Source organism: Anoplolepis gracilipes, chromosome 5 (genome assembly GCF_047496725.1).
Source record: "Anoplolepis gracilipes chromosome 5, ASM4749672v1, whole genome shotgun sequence".
Taxonomy (NCBI): domain Eukaryota; kingdom Metazoa; phylum Arthropoda; class Insecta; order Hymenoptera; family Formicidae; genus Anoplolepis; species Anoplolepis gracilipes.
Window position 1 is genome coordinate 8,931,790 of NC_132974.1, and position 18,994 is coordinate 8,950,783.

Sequence of the window (18,994 nt, forward strand, 5' to 3'; positions counted from 1 at the left end):
AAATGTTATAAATAAATTTAAATAAATTTTACAATAATAAATATAAATCTTTTTTTAGCTTGTTATCATTGTTACTGTGTTATCGTTTTTATTAATATATATTTTTATAAGTCTAATTGATTCATACATGTTGATAAATTATGGATCCATGTATTGATTAATTATAAATTGTATCTAATGTGACTTTAGAATTCTCATGACATATTCTATTTATTTCTATAATATTCATTTTCGAAGGGAAACAAGTTTTGTTTGGAAAATGAGATTACCTTTCGCTCGAAGCATAGTAATAGATGTCACATGATGGTGTATAACTATTTTGGCAGCCTCGGTTGGCTCTTGCGAGATCAAACTCGTAATCTGATGGGGCAGTTGCAAACACTCGCAATACAACATATGGACGTTTTACCAATAAATACAACATGAGATAATCAACAGATTTAAACTGCTTGGAATAAAAATTATATAACCGAATAATTATAGACAATCGCGAAAAATATTTACTAAAGTGCAGAAATAATATAGAACAAAAAGCAATCCTCCCATATTTTTTTACATTATCCGTATATTTTTTCTTGCTTGTAAAAATTTATCAATGTATGTTTTCGAACAGGTTCGCTAGACACACATACACATTCATCAAAGTTTATATAATATAATGTATATTTAATTTTATCTCCGTATTATTATATAAGAACTAATAGACTACAAAAATTTGTTTTGTAACAAACACAAACAAATTAAACATTTTCTCAAAAATAATATAACACTTTGTATTAAATTAATGTACAGTATAATTTATATAATACAATTCCGCGTAATAGAAACTAAAATACGCGTAGATATAATGTGTTAAAAGTTATGATTATTTAAAAGGAAAAAAAATTCTTCGCGAACACTAATCTTCACAAAACCCGGCAAATTTCAAGGATCCAGCTTCAATTAGGTTTAGGACCGTAAAAATACTTTGCTGGGGTGCCTCCTTTCCTTACTGCTTCCACTTCCGCAGGAAGCAATTTCGGCCCTTTAATGAAATTTTAAAATTTGCCGCAGAGTCGGGATAATACATAAATCGTTTTATACCTGAAGCACGCAGCTTATTTCCGCACTTCATAGAGAACGGTAAAAATGAAAATATTATAACTGCATTGAATGATCCCTACTCTGTGATAAGTGAATTGAGCAAAAATGTATTAGTTGATTTTCGCGAAAAGTAACTGAATTTATTCTATTAATATTATACATATAAGTTGTTTATTAAGAATTCAAATTATAATCTTTTAGAATTAATTCATATAAATATATATAAATATATATAATTTATATAAATATACATATATATATATGTATATATATATTTACATAAATTAATTCTAAAAGATTATAATTTTACGTATATATATATATATATATATATATATATATATATATATATTTATATTTGTGATCAATTACAAACAATTTTCATGGTCTAATTAATATTTATATTTAAATATAATATACAATATTGATCCAAAAGAAATAATCTGTTGTTACTACTTTTGGAAATAAACATTTTAAAATATGTAATATAATAAATTTTAATAAAAGATTAAATGTGTGTATATGAATTAATAAAAATAATTTTAGGCAATTACTGACATATTTTATTATTCAATGCATTTTAAAACATTTTATTCTGATAAATAAAGTCTTATATAAATTAGTATTGCTTGTTAAACAAATAAAATAAAAAATATTAGATTACTCTGTAATAGTGTGGTATAATCTGAATAGTAAGTCACACTAAAATTTAGTGTATATAGATTAAGCTTGATTAACTTTATCAAGTTTCAGTAAAAAATTCCCACAATTTTTTTATTTTAAACATAAGCTTTAAATATTTATATTGCTTTTTTGTCTTATCTATTCATTTTATACATATCAACAAAAACATCATTAAACTGAAAAATATACTGAATCATTAAATTATTACTTTCGTCAATGATTTCTAATTGTACCTATCGCTCGAAAAATATATCAAAAATAAGAAACTAATTGTACATAGCTTCTTATTTTTTAATTAACTTCTTATTTAAGATGTGAATCGGATTAAACAATTAGTGAAATTACAATAACTTGGAAAAGAACAAAATATGACAACATATAAATGACATGTTTGTTATTAATTAGCAAAATTAGTACTCTCATTATATATTACACAGTACGTAACACCTTGCGTAAGTCGTAATAAGACGCTTTATTATTTCAGGGCATCAGAGAATATCTGAAGTATTCCTTTCCTCTCTCACAAGTCACTATACATAAAATCCACCATTACTCATGCAGTAACTTGAAATATAAATAAACTACTCGATGTCAGCACTAACGTAAGTTCTCTTCATATCGTTACCATTTGAAAATATACTTATGTTTCTCTCTCTCTCTCTCTCTCTCTCTCTCTCTCTTTCTCTCTTTTGCCCCCATTCTCTCTCTCTCTCACAGAACACTAAAGCTATAAATTTGCTCTTTACTCATATGTCCTATTAAAGGAAATTAATTTATTATTAACAAAAAAATTGCGATACTGCCAGCGTAGAGAAACCAATCACGCGATATCGGTAGCTGTGCCGTGTGCTGCTGCCATGTGCTAAAACGAGTTACGCTAAAAAGCATTAATTTTGCGGTGACCGTCGGCATCGATTATCGAGAGCGCGCTCCTTTGTATCCCGACTGTGAGCAAAGTGGTACACGCGCTTTTTACTATTTGCCTCAAACGCTTTTCGCGGATATCACGGCGGCAGGCACGTGACTCGCCGCTTTCATTTCCGCAGAGGTGTCGTTGACCAACCGCGTAAGGATAATGCATCGATTCCGTTCGAAAACGCTCGAGCTTGCCCGCATACACACACTCACTCATACATACATACACACACACACACACACACACACACACACACATACATATTCTCGCGGCGCCATAAAATAATCTCGCGCATTTTTATCGCCAAAACATTTCGCGGAAGCGACGCTATCTATAAAACTATAACTTCTACGCGCGGTTGAGGGTAGGTCTTGGTAAAAGAGAGAAAGAGAAAGAGAGAGAGAGAGAGAGAGAGAGAGAGAAAGAAAAAAAGAGCAGACGAGAGAATTGAAAAGGATATTTCTCCAGGAGGGGCGAGACCTCCGTCGAGAGGAGGCTGAAAAATAAGGAGAAAACGAGAGAAGAAAGATAGACGAACGACCGGCTGGAAGGGAAACGATCGGCTGGAAGACGGCGGTCGAGAGAGGACTGGAGCCGCTTAACAAACTGCTGAACTCACACCCCGCGGGATTTTATTTCTACTTAAATGGAGTTGCGCAGATATGCACTGTGATCCTAGCTCAATCCCCCGCTTCGAATTTATTTGTACCGTTCGTTAGCTTCTTCATCCCTATAGAACTTTGCGAACGTACTTCGGTAATGACATCGTTCCACCGTTCTCAAGCCATCTTAGCGCCAATTTTCTAAATCGCAAATTACAGCGTATCTATATATTCTCAGAATAGTAATATCCTCTACATGATTTCATAATTCAGAGATAAAGATTCATACTTGCATAATATTATACTTGACGCAAAGTTTAATTATCTTGTATAATTTTTATTTCGTATCTATATCTATGGCACGTTAACCATATGAAAAAAAAAAATATAACAGAGCTATTTAGGTATATTCTATCGTCAATTTATAATGTATTAAATATTTATGATAAATTAATTTTAATAATAAATTAATAATTTATTTCAATAATATAATCAAATATATTATAAATTTATTATAAATTTATTATAAATTATATTATAAATTTATTATAAATTTATTATAAATTTATTATAAATTTATAATATATTAAAAATTATATATACTGATAATTAAAATTTAGAAAATGTTAATTTTTTGTTTTAAATAAAAGATCAATATAAGCTATATATTATAAAATTAAAATGATTTTATATCAAGATCTTATTAGATCTTGACTTCAATTAAAAAAAAAATATCTTGATAGGCAATATCGCTCCGCAATTTTATCGTTTGAGAAAATGTATACAGTCTGATATCCCTTATCAATGCCAGTTTCAATCGTACAAAGAGACATTAGTGCGCGCAACGCGACGTGCGCAATTGCAAGGATAGTATGGCGCAATATATATGTAACTGCAACCGTGCGTAGAAATACGATAAGGGTTATAATGTGTCTCTTACCTTGTATGGTCCGAGAGCCTCGACGATGCAGGTGAAAATGGCTTCGCGACCCACCGAGACTGTAAGGTTGTTCAACGGTTTGCCGAACCTGGGTAAATCTGTAACACGGAACGTCCTCGACTTAAGTATCACGCCATCGCGCGAACGAACTCTATGTTAACCAGCGATATACATACATACTTACTTACTTACTAGTACTTATACTTATAGCCCACCTACGTGCGCGCCAAAGTTTGCAAAGTACTCGAGAAACTCAGCGGTGAATGGCGCGAGTTAACGTAAGCGGGTCAAGCTAGGACTAAGCCTGGCGCTTTATAATTCTACGGTGTTCTTGTATTCACGATTTAAAAAAAAAAAATTATTCGCAACCATCATACGCGTTTATCGTTGCCGCGCGATAAAACTTAGAGTGCGACGGATATATTCATGAAGTAATTATTATACATTATATGTCTTGAAAGACTCGACTTAAGTACACGATTGTTCTTACAGAGTATAATAATTTGGAAGATTTGAAATGAAAATAATGAAATAAATTTATCTTTAATTAAATTCTAACAAAAAATAAATCCGGTGTTAAAATAATCTTTAATAATACTTTGAGTACACACATATGTTGCAACATTTTGTAATCAGCCTTTATTCCAAAAGTCTTGGTTTTTTTTATAAAGCATTGAATATTTATAGATTAGCATTTTATAAAAAACCTAGCTTTTTATAAGTATATTTACAAAGAATGATGACATATGTAAAATAATAAATATTGATTTTTGAAAAGCACTTATAATCAAAGAAAACATCTGTAAGAGAAATTAAATGATTTAATGATTAATGATAATTGTATTACATTAATTCACCAATTTTTTATATTTCATTATATTAGCCTTATTAAATTATTTTGCGGTAAGATTCATTACACTGTAATGAAATAAGCGTTATTGTGAAAGTGATAAGATTATTTGTACAATGTGTAACAAAATTCCTTACATTAAGCTCAGCTTCATAGACGGTCTGCTCGTCAAACTTAGAAACTTCTAAGAGGCCATTAACAAGCAAGCCAATTACTACTTCAAAGAAAATTTTCACAAGACGAAATAGTATACTTACGAAACTACGCGTGATGATATGAAGTAAGTTAGCGACAGTTTATAGTATAGTACGTGCATCATCGTGTTGCTATAGTTCGGAATTTAATATGTACTTAAGTATTTCTCATCTAATAGAGAATCGATTGTTGTCCTAAGCTATATATTTGCATATTCAATTATGCGTGAGATACCTGATTTTATCGGCAAATTAGCTCTCTAAAAACATTTCGAAATTCTTGTAATAAATTATTAAGCATAATAATTTACATAATTTACGGAGTTTTTTTTACATTTTAACACTTTTATATTATTACATACAGACTGACTCTCTCTCTTTTCTCTCTCAAAAAACAATTCTCAAGCGAATCCGGCTATCTTTTGCGCTTGGTATGCCATATTGAAGCTACCATTTTGGAATGTGGAATCTTATTTGAAATTCTGATGTTCTATACAAATTTGATAACTTCAAACAAATAGTTACGTTATTACAATCTATATGTAAAACGTTGAAACGCGGAAATTTTTGTTGTTATATTATTAGTCGTCACATCATATAATTCCATATGTATTCAAATGCGCGTTTATGTTTTAAATACTTATAATTAAATATCAAATGTAATTATATTGGTATCAAAGTTCACTTGCATACGCTTGAAATATTACAATTTATTATAAATTTTATAGTTAATATTATTCAATATTTGTTATATAAATTCTCCCAAACGTGGTCAAGATAAATAAGATCTATCAACTTGCAACTTGCTCTATGCATGACTTGTGACAAGTTATAGTGCTCGGTTAACAGACCAGGCAGTTTGAGGACGTCCATCAGTGCAATGAATATCACTCTCCCTTGCATCGTCAGTCATTGTTGCACATTTAGATATATAACCATGCAGTAGAATGACCTTTTATATAATCTTACTCGTCAAATAAATAAATGTAATTGTCATTGTAGTAAATATGATAATTTCATATAGAACAAATTACGTGATAATCGCAATAATCGTAAACACCATAATAACATAATAATACTACCTATATCTTTCAATGATTTATATTTTAATATATCTATATGATAATAAATTCAAATTAAGGATAAATAATTTACGGACTTTTAAGTTTATTCGCAAATTACAGACATTATGTGATATGATTCATATATGTATATTTATATGTATAATTCATAACGTTTATATGTAAATTTAGACAAGATATGGCGAACCTATGACTTTTTTCTCTTAAATTACGTTTCTTTTTTTCTCCAGAAAAAAAATGTATACACCTGCAAAAAAAAATCGTTATACATTTATTAATATCTGCGATCTTTTAATAAATTACGCCATGAAAGAAGTTGCTAACCAGGATTTTAAGACTTCCAAATGTCGATTCCCCGGTATCTCCTTAAGATCTTTACATTCAAAAGAGCTGTGTGAAAGTAGCGACGGATATTTAATGCACACAGGCGCGCTATTTACTTTCAAGTAATCAAATTTCTCGTCTACACTAATGGAAGTGTGTAAACAAGTTTTTAACTTCATTAGGATGCATTTATTTTCTAAATGAAAGTCTATGTAAGTTTCTTCCTGTTCGCTTCAATCTATAACGTAGCCCTCATATATTTAGTTTGTTTGTAAAGTTATTTTTACAAAAATTTATGTAATACAGTTTTTTTTAAACAAAAATCATTAAAATCAGAAACTTAAAATTTATTTATGTTATTAAAAAGAACAAATTAATGCAACATCAACCCACCTAAAACTTTTTGTCGTAAGTTAGTCTTAAATTAGTTTTTATATATGTATAAATATTATCCTTATGTATATATAAATAATGCATAATTTATATAATTTGATTAAAAACTTGAAAAATGAAATTCTCGCATATGGGCTAATATACTTAATAAGTTAAATTGTTTTGTAATGTAATATACAGGGAGTATGTCTATTTTCTCATGTATAGTTATAGAATCCTTGGTAAATAAAAAGTTGATTTTTTGTAACAAAAATGTGATTGAGAATCAAACTTCGAGTTAGACAAAATGCCTGCAGCAATATGACGTATTTTGTAAAGTAATCTTCGAGTGCACCGCAAACACGTTAAAGATTAAATTGATGTTATAAATCACGTGTTAATATAGCTCGGTTCACGAAGAACTAAAATGAAAAATAATGAGCACACTCCCTCCCGTGCCCTCAAATAACCATCTAATCTGATTTCTGGTAAACTGAGTAAATGGAAAATAAAGATCAGCACGCACACGTACTCATACATACGTAAACACACACAAAGATGTTAAAGATCGATAGTATCATGGTAATCGAACCGAGGCTAATTATTCTGGAAAGAAACAAGTACAAAATTCATCGCCAGTCGACGAGACTGCTTAAGGTACATACAAGCCGTAATACACTTTTAATTGAACTTAAATCTCCGCTTTACAATAGCTATATTCCACTCTATACATATACGTAACTAAACTTGCAATATACTTTCTTCCCTGCAGGACTTCCTGTACAACCTGAAAAGTCTTGTGTAAAACGGTTGTTAATAGAAAACTTTTTTTATGAAAAAGTTTATAAGTAATATTCTCTAGATTACATATTTCATAAGCATAAAAGAAAATATAGTTTTTTAGAGAGTAAATTGCGTTCAAAGTTAATTTATATATCTGAAACTCAAGTATTTAAGGAACTAACAAATGTCGATATTTCATAAGAAATATAAAAATCAAATCAAATTGCCTTTATTGATTTTAACTCTGTTATAAAAATTTGTACATTCGATTTTCACAATGTTTTTTTTTTTTTTTTTGCTTTTATTTATGTAATTGCGTAAATTGCTCTTGCTAATTTTCAATCTCTTTTCACTAACCACAAGTAGTATCAATAATCCATAACAATCGACAACGATTTAAAATATTCTGCCTGCGTCACAGTACGCAATAAAAACTATATTCGAGAACAATTCAATCGTGAATTTTTAGTTTACTTTCATGGCAAGTCGGCAAAGTCCGACCCATGTGTAATCTTCAGTCTGACCTGAGATCTATGTAAATTCAAATGGAGAGATTCGAACGCGTGCAAGAGAGAGATAAACAGAGGAGAAGAGGCACAGAGAAGAAACGATAGTGGATGAAACGAGTTCTGAATCTTCGCACGTTCGCGTATTACCATTGATAAAGGCATCAAGGTTTTCTTTCCGAAAATAAACGTAACGATCCTATCCTAACAATAAGATCAAGAGATCAATACCCGCCGCGACGACCCATAAACCGATTGGTCCAAAACGCAATCAAACTGTTTCCAGAATTATACTCATGAACAATGCAAGCGTCGATGTTCTTAATCCGTTTGCGCGTCGAAGGAGTAAGCAAGCATGCGGCGTGTAAACGCGACGGCTTCATCCAAGTCGAGTGACAGATTCCGGTATCTCTTATTTCGGGCACAATATCCGACTGCTAAGCTCATCAATCCTCCGTGTCGGTGTGGCTACAGGCCAAAGCCGCGCCACACGTATGAGACAAACTTGCACGTACCGGTAACTGGAAGTTTCGCGATACTATCTATCATTCCTTCATCCTAACGTAAAAAGAATACCAGATTCCGTATATTTCGGAAATGTAATATGGACTTTTTCCTTCCATCGAAAACTGGGATTGAACCTATCTTCTTTTTCTATATTTTGCGTATACCAAATAAACGTATACTGAATTGTGAATCAATCAATCTGTCGACAAATGTATGTGTTGTAAGATTTTAGTGAATATTACCTAGTAATATTCTAATAAATTGTCCGGTTATATGGCTTTATTTCTATTTAATATTATATATATATATCTGCGATATACAATAGAAGAGAGACAAAAAAACATGAGATCAAATTGACATTAAAAATTCAAAAATTAACCTGTTTAAACTTTCTGCAAATTTGACAAACAAACTTGTTTCAAATAAACCAAAAAGAATTTCAAAACTTGTGCCCTTCCCTCCCGACTCTCTTTGTGACTTTCTACAACTTTGAAATTAAAGCGAGGTCATTCTATGTCAAGTGATCCCATCTGTTTGACTTTTCAAACTCAACCTCTTGAGAATTTTCGTGGAAGTTCGTTGATATGTTCATTTTACCACACAAGATAATTAAAAAATATGTATATTAAAAATTATACATTTTCATATAAATTAATTTTTGTATAAAAAATAAATTTTGCAATTTTCATTGTAACAATTATTATACATATTATATTGCTAGTAATTTATATTATCATCTTGCTTAACTGTTCTCAGAAGCTTAAAATTAAACTTTCTTCTTAAGCTCATTTTAGCAGATTTATAATTTCCGACAAAATTTAGGGCAAAATTTTATTTATAGTTTTATGTGCCATGTATTCTGTTATATATTCTACATTTGTACCTATATTTACACATACATATAAACGTACGTATATGTACTCTACTACTTCGGATTCTCCCTGTAGTAGCATATGATATTTTATTTCAAATACTATTACAAATTATAGATCGTCTAAATTGAGCTTAAATGTAAAAAAATTAGAGCGATAAATGAAAGGCTGGAATATTATATTACAAAAGACATTTCGTAATTATATATCGAGATCTTCTACTTCAAACTAAATAAGAATATGAATTTCGACTTTTGCAAAAGTCGATTGTCCGATTACATATAGCGTAACACGTTTTTTTATTTTATTTTATTACAAAAGTTATTTCCTAAATGTAGGACCACATTATTCTGGTTTTATATTTTATAAAGCAATTAAATATGATGAAAACATTTTATCATTGAATTATGACGTTGTTTGGAACTATATTCACATGAATGCAATGAAAATTTCTACTTTATCGCGATAAAAGTGTTCATATTTTATTATTGAAGTAATTTAATCAATAACCAATGTGAAGCAATGCTATGTGATGGTGACCATCGTGTACGCAATACTAATAGTCATGTCATTAACATTTGCACGTAAAGTACATTTTGTCGTTCTAATTATTTCGTATAATTATTTCGTACATGTTACAGATCTCAGCTTGTCGCTACACTTTTTGTACAAGGCACTCTATGTAATTCATACATCATGTACATCAGAAATTATATATTAATGTAATGGATCTAAATGACTATTAAATGTCTATTTCAATTTTTATGATTTATTTAGGTTTATATACGTTTATTGTACATTAAAAGAATAAATCCTATAATTTAGAGATAGCAAAGATATTTTTATTGACTCAATTATATTTATGTTAATGCTTTTTTGAGCAAATAAAATTAAAAGAAAAAAAGACAAATTTTTTTGCTTCGTTTAAAAGAAAAATAGAGAAATTAATAACAAACATCAAGAAAAATATATGATTTCAATTGAAAATGCAAACAGAAAAGAATGAAAATGCCTTGATTAAATGGCTCTTTTGATTTCATACATCTTTAATTTGGAGCTAATAATTTTTCTGTGTATTGCATAACATAGATCGCTGGTATATCTTAACTCTAAAAAAAATATATTCTTCTGTTATAAAATGTCGTTAATACATTAATAAAGTGGAATTAAATTGCATCAATAAATTTAACTGTAAATCAATAGAAAAATATGCAATTGTTCAGATAAAATAATCGATAACAGTAACAATGAATATTGATATTTCAATATCGCTATTTGAATGTCGAAACTAGAGTTTTTCATAGTATTTTCGTTCTTAAATATTAAATGTTAAACAATACTACAATATTTATTTGTTATAACGCAAACTTTGTGTTGCTAGCGTAAATTAACTCTCTATTACGATTCGCTATTAAACTTTGCAACAATGATAAATAGCATGGAAGTTATTTGAAAAATGTAGCGTGCGCTATAATGAATTAAGTTAAATTATGATTCAATAAAAAAAGTAAAAGATAAAAAGATTATATTTATAGATTATATTTATATATATATATATATATATATATATATATATATATATATAATAATTTGACGATTGAATGCAACGTATATTTCAGTGAGGCTTACGCATCTCTTAATGAGATTTCTATCAAAGTGACAATCGACGAATTATCGAAAAAAGTTTATGGTGGGCCGAGGTGAACGGCATCGGGATCTCAGAAAAGCTCCCGTTATCTGTGTGGATATAAAAATCGTTTAGTATCTATAATATCGTTACTGTTTCAAGCCCAGAGAGAGTGAGCGTAGACACAGCACTTCACTTCGCTGTTTGCCCCTGGCGCTATTGGGATTCCGTGGAGGTTTACACTCAAGTATCTCGAGAGATCGCTAGCTGTTATATAAATCGTATCTCCTAAATTGGAAAACAATCTCAGTCGGCGTGATTCCTTCACTGTGCGGAAAAACCGTGTCTCCCAAGTACTCGGAGAAAATGAAGTAGTCGCTTACGCGATGCATTGCTCGTCATAACATCGAGGAAAAATCTCACAAAAATCGTGTGAATAAAATTGTAAGCTAGCTTTGATCACACAATATTTATATGGATATCGTGCGAAATTACGTTACATGAGAAGCAGTTGATTGTGACGCAGATCATACTGACCAAGATATAAAAAAAGAGAAAATCGACTGTAATAAATATTATAGTCGATATTGGCTCGTTGGTAATTGTATTAAAGCGAATTATTCTTTCCAATATTACGATTGAAATATATAAAAGCTCATAGATTATTATTATTATTATTGTAGAGCGTACAAATTTTGTATATTTATGAATGGATTAAATTTAATTAATTATGCTATTAAAATTTTAAATATTTTACACATTTTAGGTATAAATTTGATAATTTATAAGGATATTCAGACTATATAAATAAGAATATATCCAGAATATATAAACGAATTGTAATACTTTTATGTTTTTCTACAAGTATGTTCTCTTATATAAAATAATTTATCTGTAAAAGACATTGTGCATTACGTTTAAATACACACAAAATATTATTTCTTTTATTCTAGATTTTGTCATTTTTAAAATAATAAAAAAGGTTAAAAATAATAAATTATTAAAAATGCTAACAAGTATAATGAATATAGAATAAAAAAAGTAGAATAAACTATAATATATAAAATAATAAATATTATCGCTTGTATTCTCTACTGCAAATCATAATCATATTTTTTTTCTACTACATTACCCAAGTCATAACGTAAAGCGTCTGAGCAGGTTAATTTTCTCTAATGAAGTTAGGCATGCCTATTCCACGTGTTGAAATCTATGATTCCTTCACTAGAACTTAATAAGGCAATTGGCCATTTACCGCAATCACTGATTGTTCTCGTCCGTACGTCACTTCTTTAATGATTTTATTACGCCTTCCTCTCGAATCCCCTTGTTTAATTCCTCGCGTGTTACCATCTAATTCCTCGATAACGGAGGAAGCATCGGGCTCCTTCTCGGAATAACAATGGGCATTCTCTCAGTGTGCCCCCCCTTCACGCCGAAGCACGTTCCAGGGCTTAATTATTTCCAAGTGCGATCCTCTCTTGCGTTGCTGCCGGCGGAAAAGTTGAAGAGGGACAAAGACGCGGCGGAAATTTACTCGCTATGCATATAACAAGCTAAATGGTTAACGGCTTCTAAAATATTACACCCAAGGTTGTGTCTTCTGCAATGCTACCTATTATCTATACAATCGGCAGATTGTAGTGCAGTCATCCGTTCTCGACAATTATTATTGTCAAGCAAAAATAAATCTTTTATTTTCCCCGTAGACAAATTCTATTATTTCAAGTTAAAATGTTTTATTATACATCAGCGATCGCGTATTATGACAGTATAATATTAATTACTTTTGAGGTTGTTGTATCTATTATTGAACAAACTGCAGAAAATAAATCAAGATATATTCAAGAACATTGAACCGTTTCAATTATATCGATCATGTGGTTCAATTTCTGCGTTCGAGAAACACGATATAAAGGTAACTCTCAAGATTTAACTAAATTCTCTATTAAGATAGCTCTATTAAAACTAGGACAGAAATATAAATCTATAATGCTCGAATTGTAAATTGATTTTACAAAGTAATGAAAAATTAAATTACTGAAGCTGTACAATTAGTCTTATTAATGTACCTTCTTTTAATTCCTTTTTCTTTCTTTTTATCTTGCTACTTCCACTTTTATCGTTTCAAATTGTCTAAGTTCTCTTTTAATTTGCTTTACATATTATAAATACATGAACAGTAGTAGTCTGATCGATGTAGAATTATCTACTATTAAACTACGCAAAAAGCTTTATAATTATATCATGTGTCACTCCGAATGATGTTACGTTTATATCATGAAATATATAGCGCGATTATAAAGTTATGTCTAATACGTTTCTTTTCAGCAACGAATAATTTACGTGTTCCGGCAATGCGTTTCTAAATGAGGTTTGGCTTGAGCAGACAAGAAAAAAAGAGTATCAGAGATTTTTGATCTCGGACGGGCGGCGGATATGGAAGGAAGTCACGCGCGAAGCGGTTTCATCATGTGTAGGTTCCACCATGATGGGTGGAACGGCATGAGGACGAAAATTGATTGCGTATAACGCCGTGACGACATAAACTGGAAATGCGTGCTTGCTCGACGACAGCAATTCGCGACAGTGGTGACAACGCGAACGTGCGCACGTGCGTGTGTATATCGCGTACGCAAATCAGATTAATTATATAGGCGCGGAGAAGAGAGAGAAAGGCTAACAAATCCAGGCACGAATTCTCATTTTGATAAGGTCGCCGGTCCGAGAGATCGAGTTGCTATGTGAATCATACATTGGCAAAAATGATCACAAAAGAGAAAGAGAGAAAAAAAGTGAGAGTGAATAGAATGACCGAAACCTGAAGACATTAAACTAGACATCTCGCGTGTCTCATAAACCCTAGGCTTTGATCCTAATCCCAACTAGAACCTAAGCTGTCGTCTGTCTAATCGAGTTTAGGCATTTCGGATCCACTGCGTAATCGACGTTTGAGACTCATACCTGATTATGCTGCCAGCTATTCGCAACATTGTTACCTGCTGAATCGTGTAATAAACTTGCCAACATGAATAGTTTGAATCGTTGACTGAATGTAACCGGGATTGACGATGTTTTGTATGAATTTATCGATATTGTCACAGTCAAAATTTCAGATCTCGCATAAATACTTGACTCTACATGCAGGCAAAATAATTTTAAAATCATTCTTAAAACCAATACTTTTTTTACGTAAATTATATATTACTCTTAATAATCTACATTAATTAATAATACGCTAAACTTTGATTTAGATATTAAAGTGATCTTTCTCATTAATGGCCATATTTTATATAAATTTTTCCATTTTTGTTAGTAGATCTTGATTATTTTATTTTTTTTTTTTCGAAAGAACTAACACTTTTTATAGTTCTATACGAAGTGTTAGTAGAACGAGTAAATATAATGTCAGTCACATAGCGTGTCGCATCCGTTGGCATCAAAAGTATGTCAGCGTCGTCACTTCGTTCAGCATTGTTCTCGGTAGCGCTGATAGACGTCGTAACCATAATCTATAACACCCTAAGAATACGCTCCGGCTAATTAACATCGGAATGGGCAGGGAAGAGCGGCTGGCGGGTGCGTTTTCATTGCGCTAGCAATAAATCCAGGAAGCAGATAAGCGTTATCGCGGTCTTTCGCCAGCACCTATCTGTAGCAGTCGTGGTTTCCCTATTCTCGAGCAGACACACGAGGCTACTACACCACGTAATGCGGTCGCCATTGCGGCCGTTATAGACGATTCATCGATCGGTGGCTTATCGAGATCGAAACGATCGAAAACTATCGGGTAACGTAAACGATTACAATATCATGTAGTTGAACGAGTTTGCAAACTAAATATCTTTTACCACAGCATTCCCCTTCATTCGCTTTTTATTATATTTATTATATATAATTTTAATCTGAAAACTGACGTTTTATATAAATAATTAAATTGTTCGGTTTTTTTATTGAAAACAATAACGTTATAAGTAAAATGTAATTTTATTCTTATATGATAAAATTTATTCTTGAAATTTAATGTATTGGCAATCTAATTTTTTATTAAATATTATATTATTTGTATGTAAAAGAAGAATGTTTAATATATAAATTATAAGCGCAATAATAATAATAAAAATAATTTGCCTAAATAAGATCTCCAGATTCTATGAATTTTAGCGTCTATTCTAAAGTTTTTGTTACTTACTTCATAAATAAAGTAAAGAAGAAACTATAGAGCTGCGAAACCACTAGTTCCGTAATGGTTCTATACAAAAGAGTACATTCATCTACTAAATGTACTCTTTTAATAATTGATTTCTGCTTTACTTATTCAGAAGAATACTTAGAAGTTTCATTAATCTTAACGAAAACGAATAATGTAAAATAGATTGGATCAAATGTAAAATAGATTATATCAAATAAAAAGCATTATCTATTTTTAGAAGATTTTATCACATTCTAAAGAAAATTTTTGTTATTTTTCTATTTGAAAAATTGCATTTCTCTGTTTCGAATATACGTCGATATTATGTGCATATGTGTCAGATAAAAGTTCATGTATTATATATTGTTTCGTACTTTACTCGATCATAAAAACGTACGAATCCAATTTCATTTCTTTCAACATAATGTAAAACACATTTGATTACTTTGCACAAATATGTACTTGAATAAAATTGATACAGATGATGAAAACATCTCAAATATCTATTTGATAGAGCTAATAATAATTCATTGCGTAAATAATTTCCCAATTTAATTAAAGAATTGGGCAATCAACAATTTATAATTTTAGATTGTCTTCAATATAGAAAAATATTCAAACTACTGTTTACTGTCTTAATTAAAATTAGAATTTAAAATGTAATATATCGTATTGACGTAATTTAACTGTAATGACATTTATAATATTTGGATTTCAAATCTAAAAATATATTTTTAAAGTCAGATTTCCCGCGAATCTCTCACGATCGTGATCTATAAGCACATTCAAGATAAGTCACTTTCAGAATTGACCCATCACGATACGAGGCTTAATTGTTGGCGAAATAAATTAACGGAGTGCATGCGATGCGCTTTAATTTATTCATCATTTATCCACGTACAACTATTTCCGGTACAGTGACTATAAAGTATGTTGTTTCAGCATGAACGATACAACTCTTCATCAGAAGGGAATGCTTGAGTATTACTAATGCAATTTACTAATGAATATCGAGGTCTATTGTTTATCGATAAATCTCGCTTCGCATAGTATTGCCGAGAAATTGCGTACACGAAACGGCAGAATATTCAAGGAGAAAAGTTTCGTCGTTACAGCACAACTCTACTCGTGCTGCAAATTATATAATTCTCGGATTCTATTTATTGTATGTACAATATAAAATAAAACGAAATTGAGAGAAAATTATTCCGCGAATACTTTTATTGTCAATAAATTCGTGAAATTGAACGTTGCTATTGATATTTCGCACATTCGAAAAATTATAGAAGAATATATTTCTGATACAATAGAAATATTTCAACTTTAAAAAGCACTTTACATAGCAGAAATAATATTATTTAAAATTCTTGAAAATCATTTATTCGCAAGTTTTTCTCTATAATAATATTTTCTTTTTAATTAAACTCGTAAGCTTTTCTCACATACATCTTCTATTTTTTATTTTTCGAATATATACATTACTCGTGTTTAATAATAGTTTATATTAATAATACTCGTATTAGAGAACGTTATTTCATTAGCATGTTTTTTATCATTCATGTTGGATTTCCCTAACATAACTTTAACGACATAACTAAGATAGAATGAAACATCTTTACAATGTCTGACACTAAAAAATTGACAGTGAATAAAAAAATTATGCTCGAGCAATGCCAGCACAACGGCTTGATGCGATATAACTGACGAACGTCAACAGCAATAACGGACGCATTCAAATTTAAGTGGTGCACCTGCAACGACGAAATTGTCGTGAGATTAAATCCTCTACGAGTGTCGTAATCAGATCCAGGTAATAAACTCTCTATCTATAAATCCCACGCGCATTCGTCTCTCCTCTACAGCGCCTCTTCACAGCGCTTCGCGCGTTTATTTGTATCCCACACACAATTTCGTTGTTCATGCCATTGCGCGCCTATGTATTTTTCCTTCCCCAGAACAATTACTGCGCATTTTAATTAAAAATTCTATTAATTCGCCGCGGGTTTATGCGAACGACCGTCGCGGAACAAACGACGCCGTTCCAAAGTATTAAAAGATAGTTTTAAGAGGCCGCGGAACCGTTCCCACGTAATTCCCGTAAGGGAAGATCCCCGCGTAGCCGCGCTCTGCGGAAAACGTGCTCTTTCATTTTCTTTTTAATTTCTCCGACTCTTTAACAAAGTGTTAATTCCACGGGGATCCGGGCAATGAACGGGAAGTTGTCAGAGTTTCGACTAATTGCGTTCGTGAATACGAAAATGCAATGGTGCGGGAAACTTCACGGTGTACCGTATCATTAAAAAAAAATTTTTAACTAAAACTACATATATATATATATACAAACTTTGAGATAAGTTTTAATGAAATTATATTGTTGACACAACGCAAATCACATTTTGAAAATAGAAAGAAAAAAATAAACACCATATTTATTAGTATATATTAGAATATAATAGTATATTTTAGAATATCTGACAGAGACACTTTAAAAATTTACGATGCACAATGTGGCGCAATGAAATTACATGTACGGTCGAACGAATATCCTTACTCGCGTGAAATATAGCTTAATTAGCAATTAGCTTGCAAAGTGCATCCGTAACAAAATACGGTCGCATCTGAATATCCAATTTACGTATTGATGTATGGGACCATCAAAGCGGCGAAGTAATGCAGATATGAATAATAATTAATCGCCATGTGCCGGAGAACTATACTGAAACTTAATGCATCTCATTACTACGGAGATCCGCGCGTTTCACGCCGTCAAAGAAACGTCCGTACACATCAGCTTGTACATGTCAGCACAGATGTTTATATGTATATATATATATATATATATATATATATATATTATATATTTTATATATATGTATGTATGTATGTATGTATTGTATGTATAAGTACGCTATGTCACCAGTTCGGGATTTGTAAAGGGGAACATCCTGGCGGTACACTTAGTGCGGATAACAGCGCGACGTAAGATCTCGAGGTGGAGAACGGCGTAAAGTTTGAGCTTAAAACACAATTTAGCGACAGCGTGTCTTCTATATCCACGACGGAATAGGTAAGATAGTTTGCGGAAACAGGTGGAGCGAGGAAACTCGTTCGACGGAGCATCCTTTCCGCCTTGAGATTTTGCTCTGGGAAAAACCTCGTCCGGAGAAAAATTTTGTTTGCCGGCGCATAGCAATTAACAGGCACTTGTGCTTCGCATCGCGCAAGCATCGTCGAGCTTTATTTACTTACCTTAATAAATAGTGTTCTAAGAGCGTACAATATTCTTTTTTTGAGACGCAATTCTTTATTCAAATATTTTTTTACCATATTATTGTTGACTTTTTTTCGTTTTTAAAGATAACCTTCTCAGAACATATATTAACCAAAGACCAACAACATATTTTTCCATAATGATTTGAGTTTAATTTATCGCAAAATAATTTATACAAGTATTTGTAGA

The 18,994-nt window shown here is 31.1% G+C and overlaps 1 protein-coding gene across 1 annotated transcript in view; it reads right to left on the minus strand.

The window, feature by feature from the left end:
• LOC140666160 (neurotrimin) overlaps window positions 1–18,994 on the minus strand; it is an 81,855-nt gene that overhangs the window by 47,375 nt on the left and 15,486 nt on the right. The window contains exon 2 of the mRNA XM_072893042.1: window positions 4,226–4,323. Coding sequence (XP_072749143.1) covers window positions 4,226–4,323 — 98 coding nt within the window. The remainder of the gene's footprint in view (window positions 1–4,225; window positions 4,324–18,994) is intronic.